Genomic DNA, 12,892 nt, shown 5'->3' with positions numbered 1-12,892 from the left:
GTGAAAGTGACACCGGGGCCTGAGTGGGCCGTCAGAGGGTGGAGACACCTGCAGTACCCCTTTCCTTGTGTCTAAAGCCAGAGCTCCCGAGCATTGCCGACCGCTGGTAGCTTCCGTGAAGGGAAAGCAGAGCTGCGCGCAACAAGCAGCAAGGTTCGAAGATGGTGAGCGCTGCTTGCCGGGCTCCCAAAAATCACAAGCGGCGCAAAGGGAAGCCCGAACGAAACGAGAAGACGCCCAGAGGAGTGGCCGTATACCAGAGAGTGAAATAAAGGGAACACTCATACCAGGGCACTCCAGGGGCTATGAGAACGCACATGGTAATGCTGAATTACCTGAAACCTATGATAATTGGGTTTGGAAGTCAAACTGAGAGTTTTTGAATGCCGAACAACCTGCAAATGTTATGAATTCTTCTAAGAGAACAAGTAATATTGAATACCGAACTGAAGGAAAGTTAGGATAAATATATGAACCAAGTGAAAAGCAAGTGATGAACATTTATTAATAAAGTGCAAAGCAAGTGATGAGCACTTATGAATACTGTGAAAGCAAGGGGGTGGAAAAGGGTGAACACCACGGAGTGAGCTGTAAGGAAAACACGTGACAAAGCCAAGAGACTGCTAAGGAGAATCAGAAATGTGTGTTAACTCTGTAACACTTGTGTACAAGCGCGATTCAGATAAAATATCAATCAATCAATCAATGACACGGGGGCAGAGAGAGAAAACCTGTGTTGGCGAGAGAGCCCAAAGAGTGCAGAAGCATAAGAGCGTGCCAAGGGTTATTGGTTGTGTGGCCTGTAATGGGTGAACCGTGTGGTCCAACAACTGCGCCTAGACTGAGTGTACCCAACTTGAAAAAAGCCAAGGAAAGCAAAGATAAAGAAGCTGCATTTATAACAGTATTGCTGAAGTGTATGGACACGAGCGCAATCTATGTGAACTATTAAAAAGCCTGGATAATTACAGAGTTGAATTGGAACTGTTTATGTGAAAGCCAAGGGATTTAAACTGATTGTATGTTTATGAAGCTGGAAAAGCTGACTTCTGGGGGGAGGGAACCCCAAGCCTTTATGAACTGTGTTGACCTCTTGGGAAAGAAATCCTGAGACATTTTGGAGCTGTTTTGAACTTGGGGAAGGAGAAGCTGGAAAGTATGCCAGGAGCTGCAAGAAGCTCAGAACTTTATTTGGAACACTGTTTTCTTTGTTGCTTACATCCCTACACATTGTTTATCTTTAGTTTTGAGAGCAAGTGCAAATTTTGGAAACACAGACTTTTTAGTTGAACTTATTGACACAGACTATCCTTTTTTTCTTTTGGTAGGGAAATGCCACCTTAGCATAGGGCAAGTTAGGCCTTACTCCATCCTCACATTTTGGAAAATAAACAATTTTATGTAGAAAATTGAATCTGTTGTCTGTGTCTTACTTCATGGTGCCTTCACAATACGCATATCCATGTGTTAAAGGTTATATATTTGGACTAGTACGGCCTTGCTAAACTGGGGTATTCTATCAGCAATCCATAAATATATAGTGGAATCATTTAAAGATCCAAGTTTCACAAGATAGGTTGCCACAAAATGTGTCTCGTAGGATGTCACAGAACCTGCTATTCCCAGAGACTGGTCCTATCACCATGGCCTGACACCCAGAAGACAGATCCCAACTCTGGGGACCAAGACTAGGTGAGAAATTAATGATTTAAGGTAACCATTTTCGCAAGCTGATTATAGTGCTTCTGCGAGATGCAAGATACGGAAGCAGGGAGTACAAAAACTGAAATTCTTTGGAACAGGTGAGACCTAAGGGAATCCGACAGCAGAGAACAAGTGAGTTAAAATATCCTTGCCAAGGAGCATTAAGATACAAGGGAGAAGATGCAGTTCCAGGCTCCACAGAATGTGGACATGGTCGCAGTCTGCAAGCCCGCTGGCTCGCTGGGGGTAATTCTAGTCCACAACCCCACACAAATGGGGACAGGACACAAAGACAGATCCACTAACATCAAATATGGATTTAACTTTTTTCTTTGGTGGGGATTTGTTTTTTAAGTATCTCGAACTGAAATTCAATTTCTAGGTTTACAAGTTAATACGATACATGAGACTGGCAAAATTCATGATTAAGCAAAGGAGGCAGATAATGGGGAAAAAGGAATTCATGGTTTTCAATAGTCAAATACTACACACTCCTATTTTGAACATAAAAATGTGTACCCGGATATGATGTTAAAAAAAATGTTGATGTTGTAAACCTTTCCAGTTGCACTAGCCTATAGCCATATCCTTTTGGAGAGTAAAAACGTGTATCACCTAGGAAGGTATTTCTCCTAACTTCTGTCCTTTTTGTTGTGATTGCAGGTTGTATATGACGACGCAAGCCCCAAATCCTCACTTTCTGCCTGCTGTTTGCATCATGGTTACAATGATCAATTTCACTGTAACCTTCAAAGGTTTGCAGGACCAGCTTCTGTCTAGTGTCGTCATACATGAACAACCGCAGCTTGAGCAGGAGCGGTGCCAGCTGCTGGAGAGCATCGCTCAAGACCTCTCAACACTGCTGGAGCTGGAGAACAGATCGCTGACCCTGCTCCAGAAAACGGAAGGTAAGAAATGGTTACCACTGTGTTCCTTTTGTAACCTCTTTGATTTTACCAGGCCTACTGAACTTTCTAATCCATAGAGTGCTGAACTGTTGACAGCCTAGGTAGCTGGTTTTGTGTGCTGTTGTCAATAAAGACATACTGCAGCCCAGAGTTTTCAAAACAGATTGCTTTTAAGAATGTAGAATGGCATGATACCAGATTCAAAGGTTGTGTGATGTCATTTCCTGTGATGTTGTTGGGGGTCAGAGGAAGTGTGACGTCACCTATTTGATTTTGGTGATGCGGCTTCCTGGTGCCATTATTAAACAGGTAGCTGAATTCACAAAAAATGGAAAATTCCGAAACATGGTTTGGCCTGATGCCTAGGGTTTGTATTTCTTTTTGCCTTCTATGAATGTTTATTGGGGTCAGACCTTAATTTAAGAAACATTTGTGCATACGGTTGCAATTCTTTCTTCTTTGAGAGCATACAAACCGTTGAAAAATTAGGTTGTACTTTTTCCAAACAGAGTAGAAATGCAACTATTTACGTCTTCTAGTTAGGTGGTGTAAGAAAATAATTTTTATTGGAGCTGATTAAAAATCTTGCTGCACGTCTTAGTTTTCGTTCATAGTGAGGAAACTTATTGGTACGAAGTGTGTAGCTAGAGTGATGGCCAGAACAAGTCAGCTGATGTCCATCGGATGCTACGTTTAACCCCACCACTAGTTTTGCATCATACGCAGGGCTTTGGTGCCACCATTAGTTATGGCTCACGGAATGCTTTGGCACCACCATATGGTTTGACTCATAGGTGGTAATGGCACCAATAGGTGTAGCAATTGGGTGATTGTTCAGCGTCAAACAAAGGGAGATAAATATATTGTGGTATGTTATTGATAAATGGAATATGGTAGAAAAACGAACCGTGCACAGTTCGGGAATAGTGGTGGCGAGGAGAATCTAGTAACACACCTCTCTTCTGGTGCTGCTCTTTCGGCCATGCAGGCCTTCTTCCCAATCTTTGTGCCTGGGGCCTGAGAGGAGGTCTTGGCAGCCAAGGCGTTCCCTTTAGCAAATCCAACACTGTTTGCCTTGCCAATACATACCACCTTTTGAATGGTTGGTGACCAGAAAACAAACCTACTAGAATCCTTGCCTCTGAATATTCTAGGAGAGCCCATTTGTCCGCCTGGTTCTTAGCTGTCACATCTGTTTTCAACCAGCATCGACAAATGCAATGGGTCGGACTTTTTAAATGTATAAATGATGCATATTTTGTTTGACCTTTTATTTGATGGTTGTTTGGTATGACACCAACTCACAACAGAAATGTTTAAACAGTATAGTATGCGCATAGGGGTATTTGTGAGGAGTAATTGGGTGTGTGAGTTTTGTTATGTGCTTTTGTGTGTGCAAATATATGCTCATGCACCAGATATGGGCATAATATGCCAATGTCCTCCCAAGTATTCACATCACATGCACTGTATTGCCTTCATCTGACCCTTAAATTGACTTATATCAGGTGTTGCATAATGTCCCCATGTACTCTCACCATATAGCAGATATTAGCATCAATTGCCCTATTGGTACCATACAGTGGTGTTGTAATACCGTCATTTGCCAGCTATTAGCAGTATCTGCCCATGTACTCAGACTATATGCAAGGGATTGCTATAATTTGCCCAGTGTCTTACACCATATGCCACAAACTTCAATAAAATATTTTCACCATAGGCTTTGTTGCCGTGATATGGTTAGGCATTTGCATGCCATGGCCAAGTAGTCACTGAATACCTCCTATATAGTATCAAAATGTCCATGTACGAGGACTTGTATGTACAGGTACACTCAAATCCTGATGTTAGAACACATGTGGATATTCGCATGGAAGCAGGTACTCACTCAATTGCACACCTATACTTTCACACTGAACCCTATAGGTAAGCGGCATACCAGACATTTATACTCCAAAAAAAGAAGGCAAATACCTGCTGAAAAAATAACATGGATTACCGATTTGACCTTAATTGGTTCAGGAGTTTCCTCTCGTATCGAGAACAAATGGTCAACATTAGTTCCTGTATGTTGAAACCTATCAAGTAAGGTTGTGGTTGTCCCCAGGGTTCACCTCTATCACCTGTACTGTTCAATCTGTATATGCAAAATTTGATGAAGATTCTGCAAAGGTTTCAATTAGAATATTACTTATATGCAGATGATACGCAGACCGTTGTCCATGTTTTTGGCCCCTCTCACACACATTCCCAGTCTTGGTAGAAGTTGTAGCTAAGGTTCATGAGTGGCTGGCTAACAGTGGTTTACAGATTAATCCAAGTAAAACAGAGGTCCTGTTGCTGGGCCCGAGATTGTTGCTTGACAACCCTCACTGTATTCCTCGTCCTCCTCTCCTCTTTGGGCTTCCCACTTCATATGCATCAAAAGTGAGAAATTTGGGGACTATATGGGACAGAGACCCATTCTTTTTCAACACTGATTAACAAAGCCTCCAGAGCTGCCTTCTTTCACCTTCGGCTATTGAATAGAGCTTTGCCTTTTATACCCAAAGACAACTGGCAAAAGGTCACCAGTACTCTAATAAACTCATACATTGATTACGGCAATGCTTTATATGCTAGTCTTCAGAACTATCAAGTTCCAGGCTTCAAAAGATTCAAAATGTGCCACTATGCATAATTTTTCAACTTCCCAAAGCTATGCCCACTACATGTTTTTGGCGACAACTACTCTGGCTTCCAGTTCAGCAGGGGATTCAGTTTAAAATCCTCTTCTGGGTTTTCAAGTGCACGCTTGCTCAGGCCCCATCAGACCTGATTGTGGTGCTGAATTGTTATCAACCAATAAGGTATCTAAGGTCTACGCAGTGTAAGGAAGGCATGGTATCAACAGTAAGACAGACAGAAGTGACCACAGTTCAAGGGTGTTTATTAAACTTCAAAAAGGGTTTGAAAAATGCCTATCTAACCCTAAATCTAAAGATGGGAGCTAGCTACGACACTTGTGTACGAGCGCGATAGAAATAAAATATCAATCAATCAAATAATAATAACACAGTCCTAGTGGTGTCTTGTCAAAATTAAAGCGGCCTATACTAATAAACCTATTGCCAATCCTGAACTCTAAATACAAATAGTGTGGGAAACAGTGTTACGAAAAAGAAAGAAGTGTTTCACAAAATGATATGTAAGGATGTTCAGGACGTTGGCCTCCCTTCCCCACGTTTTCAGCACGGGATAAGACGGTACACTCGAGCTTTGTACAGTCTCTGGCTTCTCTAGCACGAGGATACAGTGTAATCATTAGCATCAGGACCTCCTGTGCCCAAGTGCTTTGCCTTTCAAAGTTTCTTCTTTTAGCAGGCCTGATGCGACAAACAAACATAAGTTCTTTTCCTCTTATGATTTCACAAGTACTCAATTTCTCAGGCGATTCACTATTCACCTCGGATCCCCCTCAACCGGGCTCAGATCCCTTAACTCAATGTTCGTAGGATATTCACGCATCCAATTTGTCGGGTGATTCACAGTTCAACCCGGATCCCCCGCAGCTGGGCTCAGATCCTCTTTAACACACATTGTTCAATTAGTCTCCCTCCGCTGGGTTTGGACCAATTTCCAGTTAACCTTTTAACACAAACGTGCTTTAACCAAAAGCTCTCAGCTGATCTTCCTAAACCAGGCCCGGACCAACTTCAGCTACTTTGTCATTCATTTTCTTTACTCTATTAACATCGAAGACTTTCGATTGTGCACAGGATTTTGCTTGACACAGTGCCGGACCACTCTGTCTAAGGTATCGTATCTTGGCTTCAAAGTTCAACACTCAACTGTTGTTCAATTTTACTCGCGTTGATTATCACATACGCTTCATACACTGTGCGCTTCAGCGTTCACTATACAATGTTGCCGCTTGCAACCTTGGCTTCAACACAGAATGGTCTAGTATTAGTCTACCCAACTCAACGGCTGTGCTGACTTCACTGGCGCTGCTTTGTTGTAGGAGTCAAGGATTGTACCATGGCGGCAAGCGATTCTCCCCGCCTTGACTCTCGACGCTGGAGAGCCCCAGATACCTCCGACACACAATGCAGGATTCTTCAGCCTTGTTTCCTGGTCTTAAGTTTTCTATTCTCGAAAGCTCATGAAAGTAACAGTTCCTCGTCAAAGAGGCCAAGGGGACTTGCCTCCTTGCGATCCCCTTCTGTTTTAACATTTTTTGCCTTCTATTAAATTACCATCTTGGAACTGCTGCTTCCTTGTGTGCTTTGCCTCGCTCATAGTGTGCTCTCATGCTCCACCTTTTATCCATGTGGGGAAGTGTAATGGAAGTCAGGTGTGTCTGTAATGGTCAGTAATTTCCTGACCCTGCCTGACCATTGTATTGGGACATGTCAGATATACGGCTCGGGTGTTGGTCCGTTTTCTCTGGTAGCATTGGGAAAGGGGGGGTTGAGTTCCTAAGTATCCTACCTGGTAGGATGGGTTAAAGGTGTTACAGTCAAGGGGATACTGTGTCTCACCCTCTGATGTCCCACTCCCCGAAGACCCCTCACCCAGGTGATCCTCCCGCACTGGTCCACCCCCAGGATCTTGATCCAAAGGCGATGGCCATGTCCTGGCCAGCTGGATGACAGATCCCCCGGGACTAGCGGGTGAGATACCTTCTGGTTTCTCACAGCACAGCTACCTCCTGGTAATCCCTCGTACATGCTGCCGTTCCAGGGGTAATAGATGCTTTGAGGTAGTTGGCCCCATACTATGTAACAAGCTTCTCGTGCAGCTATGCATGGCTGATACACTATCTACCTTTTGGAACAAATTTTCAATTTTTCTTTTTTGTTAACTGATTGGGTCATTCTGTCTAGTTTCAGTATTTTAACATCTGTGCCCAAATACAGAGTCTCCTGTGCGTCACTTGGGATTAGCGCATGACAAATATCAAAATTAAAGTACAAAATAGAAAGTAAAAATACACCCATCAAAAAATAGACAAGAGCCGACTGACCACATCCACCCACACAGCTCTGCTAGCACTTTGTTTAACTAGCTAGCAAAGCGGAGGCTCCAACGGAGGCAATGCAGTAAAAAAAAGAGAAACACAAAGCATCCCAGAGTGAGGAGTGAAACCAAGAAGAGCATCAGCGTGGGGTGAGACAGAAAGCACCTTGCAGGGGGGAGTGGAACCAAGATGAGCCCCACAGTGGAGAAAGACAGAAAGTGCCCCGGAGGTGGGAGTGAAACCAATAAGAACCTCAGAGTGGGGATAGAAAGAGGACATCCCAGAGTAGGGAGTGAAAACAGAACGCATCCAGGGCTGGGGTGTGAGACCCAGAAAAGCCCCGGAGCGGCGAGAGGAAAAGAACATCCTAGATTGGGGACTAAACAGGAGTAGAGCCCCAGAGTGGGAAGAAAAAGAAAATATCCCAAAAACGGAAGTGAACCAGAGAAATGACCCTAAGTGGGAAAAGACAGCAAATACCCAACGGGGTGGGAAGTAGAAAAACCCAGAAAAGACTGAGAGAACCCCAGAAGCAGGGAAGGAGAAAAGATGTTGGCCCTCATTACAGGTATGGAGGTAACCATGCCACTTTTTGCGGCATGGCTACCCCCATACGGTGTACCGGGTTCCCTGAATGGGGAAATTGCGGGCCATTCCGACCTTGGAGGGCCCGGTATTTCCCCATTCAGGGAACCCGGACCCGGTACATCCCCATTCCCATTTCATCTCCCATAGGGCTCAATGGGAATGGGGATGATGCTAACAACGGGCCCGTTAATGACGGGCCCGTTGTTAGCATCCTGGGCTGCTCGCGTGACCCGCAAAGGACACCTGGTTTTACCAGGCATCCTTTGCGGGTCCCGCGAGCAGACCTTGTAATGGGGCGGTAAGTGGTTAACGGCTCCGGCACCTTTACTGGCGCCGTTAACCCCTTACCGCATTCCTCTTAATGAGACCCTGAGAGTCTCACAGAGTGGGAGGATGCAGTGCGAGACTTGAACTGGAATTACTAGTGGAGTTCCCAACACCCATGAGTTATCCTGTATAAACTGGAATTGTCCGCAAAAGGCCTTCACTGTGTTTGGATGTGAGTGAGTGACATAAGCCAGCTGCCAGCCCCCCTCACATTCATATCCCCCCGCTCCTCCTCCAGTACTTCCACTATTATTTTTGTAATTTTGCGATTTTCTTTCTGCGATCAGTTAGAATAGCATTGTGGATAGAGGACTGCTATTAGTTTACAGACATTCTGACAAGCACCTTTTTTCTATCTTTCTTTATTAAAATTGGCAAAGCTAACGGGGAAAGATTATTTGAAGCTGACAAAATCAAAGAACATTACACCATTTTTCATTGTCTGTGTCTTGATACTGGCCTCCCACAAAATTCACAGCACAAATATACCCTCCAAGATCCCCTGTTTGCTGCTAAATTGTTACAATAGACTTGTTCTTGGATACAAAAAGGGGCACTCACTTTGTGTGTATGTGTGTGTGTGTGGGGGGGGTGTGAAGGGGTGCTTCATCTTTGCATACACAGTCACAAGATTGTGTTCGGTCTACATTGGCTTATCAAACTTTGCATCATTGCTTTTCATAGTCAACATCAGAAGTCACTCATCTACTTAACAATAAAAGGCCAGATGTATGTTTGTTTGATGCCGTAATGTGCAGTATAGGCTGCCCGAATGCACGGAATGCTCCGCTAGAGGGAGCTGTTGCCTTAGGGTATACAGTGGTCCAATTTGCATAGCTTCACCTGTTGTCACCGCTAGAGGGAGCTGTAGGCTTAGGATATATAGTGGTCCTACTGTGTGAATACCTGCACTTTTCCTGTGTACACGGGCCTGTAAACCAGTTGGTGATAATTAAAAGTATATTATTAAAGATTGATTGGACATTACATTCTACATACATATCACATACTGCACAATCAGGTATATTGTATCCCTTGCTCTTACTCGCCATATCATTGAGGTGTATGCTCTCGACTAGGCCTGCAGGCAAGTACTCACAGAATGTAAACTATTTTGCCAGCAATAGAAGGTCAAAACTCTTTAAACTCACAGATTTGCTGACAGATTTCAGTAAATGGATTGGTTAATGCTGATTCTGCTTGAGGTACAATCTCTCATGGTCTGGTGGAAGTCTCAAGATGTGGAATGCGTTTTCAACAAAGACTGTGGAAGTGTGACCTGATTTTGACTGTTTTTGCTTTATTTTTTATTTTATTTATTTATTTTTATTTTTTTAAACAATGGACTTTATTTTTGATACAAATTATGCCATGAACTCGTAAGGTATTGGCTCCAACAGTTCAGGTTCTTTGCCTTGGGTACTGACAAAATGTGCTCCTCTGGGTGCAGCAGGCTGGCGTTTCAGTTCCACCCATGAGCCTTGCGCCTTGGCCTCAGTTTTCCTCCTTTCATTCTCTTTCACACGCTGTAGGAAGCTGTCTCTGCTCTTTGAGTGTTTAATATGCTCAATACGCACATTAATTCTTTTGGCTAGAATTTTGCCCTTGACTTGTTTGTTAACAATAATGCCCACTGCGTGCTGGGTAACATTAAATATTCTTCCAGTCTTGCCATGGTTACATTTGTGCGGCATACCCTTTTGGATTGTACCCATGCCCTTGATGTCTACAATATCACCCTTCTTGTAGATGTGCATGTAGGTTGAAAGAGGCACAACTCCATGTTTACGGAATGGTCTAGCGAACATGTAACAGGTTCTTTGCCTTTTTCCCCTTGTGTTTGTCATTTTGACGTCTCACTGGAAGATGGCAGTCCCAAACCTTGAACTCTAAGTGAATGAGAAAGGATAGCACCATGTTATAGAGTTAAATGATCACATGACTTCCAGAATTCATGGCAACATCGTCCCCCCTCTTCCTCACCTTCCTTGCAAATCATATCCCAGACAAAAACATCTGAACAGTCCCAAAGCCTTCATTTGTTCTGTAAAATGTCCCTCACACATCCAGCAGCCAAACCCACAAAGGTGAAAAGCACCAAGAGGTTGAGTTAATTTTGTTTTGTATGGGGTGGTCTACAAAATGAAAGAAATGATGAAAGTGTTGTTTGTAATATCGCAAAAGAAGAATGGGCTTAATGGCAATGGGGTATTCCGAGACTAGTGTGTGATTCTCTTTTCATGCTGATCAGCACACTTTGCAAACGAAATCCTGCTTATCACACCACCTATATTTAACTGGAGGAGCCCTGCAGCATCAACACTGCCCACAGAACATTCTAGTTCATGTGTGAACCATTTTCAAAACACTCTCTTGCAGATCACCATAGAATCCCACAGGCACAACTTCGACCCTGAGATTTTGCTTTCCATCTCCGCTGATACCAAAAGAATAACCAACATGGTGAATGTAACAAAATTAAAAACCCTTATGATACCAAAATGCAGTTTAAGGTCATTTCTGAATGTAAAATTAGGGGAATACTTCAAATATTCGGCACAATAATCTTAGTTGCCACCATCATACCCAATTCTGCTTTACAAAAACAAAGGCTATTAACTTATACTACAATGCTTCACTGACTATGAAACTACAAAAGAATCCTCTAGGATAATATACCCACCTCTGCCATAATAGTGGTGGGTAATACCAAAGTAAAAAAACATATTAAACGGTTCCTATAAGAAATTTACTTACATTTCAGTACAAGAACTAGGGTCAGCTAAATGTACATTCATGTGGAGTAATGGATTAGACGTTCATACCCTTTTACTTCAAGAAATTGCAATAATGATTAATGTTTTTCCAATTCTAGATATGACAAAATGACTTAATAAAAATCTCCATAAAGCCAAATTGCAGAGTTGTTATCAGCAAAATAGTTTATAAATGTGAGTAAAATGTTTTCACTTAGCTTCCGGAAAAAAATCTGACAAAAACATAATTTGCAGAATATTCTTCTGAGCAAAATTCAAGTTTTCAACTTATTTTGTCAGAAAACATTGTAGATAATCATTTGTGTAAATTTACTTGGCAAACGATTCAATTAGTTTTCTCAAAACTGATCTAAAGTTTTTTCCTTCAATTTTGTTGGATTTGAAACCCATAACATCGAATTTAGCAGAATTCAATTACCATAACTCAACTGATTCAATTTGACATTCCCTTAAGTTCAAGAAATTGGTGAACTTTAATGCACAATTCCATATGAATAGCAAAATTTCCAAAAAACGCAAAATCCCAGCTAGATCACAGAAGCAAAGCCTGGCTACAGAAATATCCTGTATGAAGAGACCAACAAGAAAAAGCTAGAGGGCTGTACATATAAGATTTGATCACTGTAGCAAGCGTGGTTATCAAGAACCCAGAAGCACCCACACACACAACTTCTATAAAAGCTCCATTCATATACAACAATGATCACTTTCTAAGTCCTTTTATATTCAATTCTACAAGTTATACATACAGCCAGGACTGGCCACCAAACATGACTTTCAGAGCTCCAACACTGCAGAGAGTGGCAGTAGAGGGATTTTCATTGTCATTCCCCACACGTGACTTTGAACAAACTAACCGTGAACATGAGAAGTAATTGAACTACCCCTATACTCCTTCCAACACATCTCAGCACCCTCCAACTCTAGAAAAGTGCCCTGACCACCACACACCAAGTGAAAACCACAATGTAGAAATAGCATCATATATGTAATATGACATAGCAGGGCACATAAACATGGATAGCTTCACAGGGCTTATGATTTCTTACATCAGAGAGTTACTGTGACAGAATTTCCAACTGATGAGGGTGGAATATCCTGAGCTTTTTTGATTTTTCTGTATATAAAATGGTGTGGGTAATTCTGTTGCTTAAAGGGAGGTCTGCTAATCAGAATCCCATTTCATAAATGTTCCATGCCAAGGTTTAGTGCCGAAATGTGCCTTGGCTAAGATAGCCTACAGGTGCCAAAATGTGCCTTGGCTGAGATAGCCTACAGGTGCCCTTAGCCTCAGCTCTGCAGTGGCATCACAAAGTAGGTTCAAAGGTACCATTGCAACCTTGATGGCCGCTGAAAAACAAAGTTACAGCAGGCAGTGGTGGCTTTTTAACTGTCTGCACCTCTGATCTATGATAATATCTGTATGCCTTAGTGAGTCTGGTGGCATGTAAATCTTTAAACATAGGCAGCAAACCGTGCTCTCAGGAGAGAGAATTTAGTAGCTTGGATCCCTGACAGAGCAAAAACAAAGAGGTGATGGCTGGAAGGTTTAGAATGAATCTTAACCACTGGCGTTGCTCTGGGGA

At 42.6% G+C, this 12,892-nt stretch overlaps 2 protein-coding genes across 2 annotated transcripts in view; one reads left to right on the top strand and one right to left on the bottom strand.

Annotated features, from left to right (window-relative positions):
* The window catches only part of DNAH14 (dynein axonemal heavy chain 14), a 2,000,441-nt gene that overhangs the window by 1,519,215 nt on the left and 468,334 nt on the right, over positions 1-12,892 (top strand). Inside the window, exon 69 of the mRNA XM_069608705.1 lies at positions 2,368-2,612. Coding sequence (XP_069464806.1) covers positions 2,368-2,612 — 245 coding nt within the window. The remainder of the gene's footprint in view (positions 1-2,367; positions 2,613-12,892) is intronic.
* On the bottom strand, positions 9,877-10,401 carry LOC138468238 (large ribosomal subunit protein eL21-like). The gene has a single exon (XM_069608706.1). It carries the CDS (start codon positions 10,374-10,376, stop codon positions 9,894-9,896), a length of 483 nt encoding a protein of 160 aa, XP_069464807.1. The 5' UTR covers positions 10,377-10,401; the 3' UTR covers positions 9,877-9,893.

This window comes from Ambystoma mexicanum, chromosome 4q, assembly GCF_040938575.1.
Source record: "Ambystoma mexicanum isolate Mex_15411 chromosome 4q, UKY_AmexF1_1, whole genome shotgun sequence".
Taxonomy (NCBI): domain Eukaryota; kingdom Metazoa; phylum Chordata; class Amphibia; order Caudata; family Ambystomatidae; genus Ambystoma; species Ambystoma mexicanum.
The sequence above is the reverse complement of the archived record's forward strand: the minus strand, read 5'-3'. Positions and strand labels throughout refer to the sequence as shown.

What these genes read in the sequence shown, in the direction of transcription:
- LOC138468238 (XM_069608706.1), bottom strand. Translation starts at nt 10,376, where the DNA reads ATGACAAACACAAGGGGAAAAAGGCAAAGAACCTGTTACATGTTCGCT.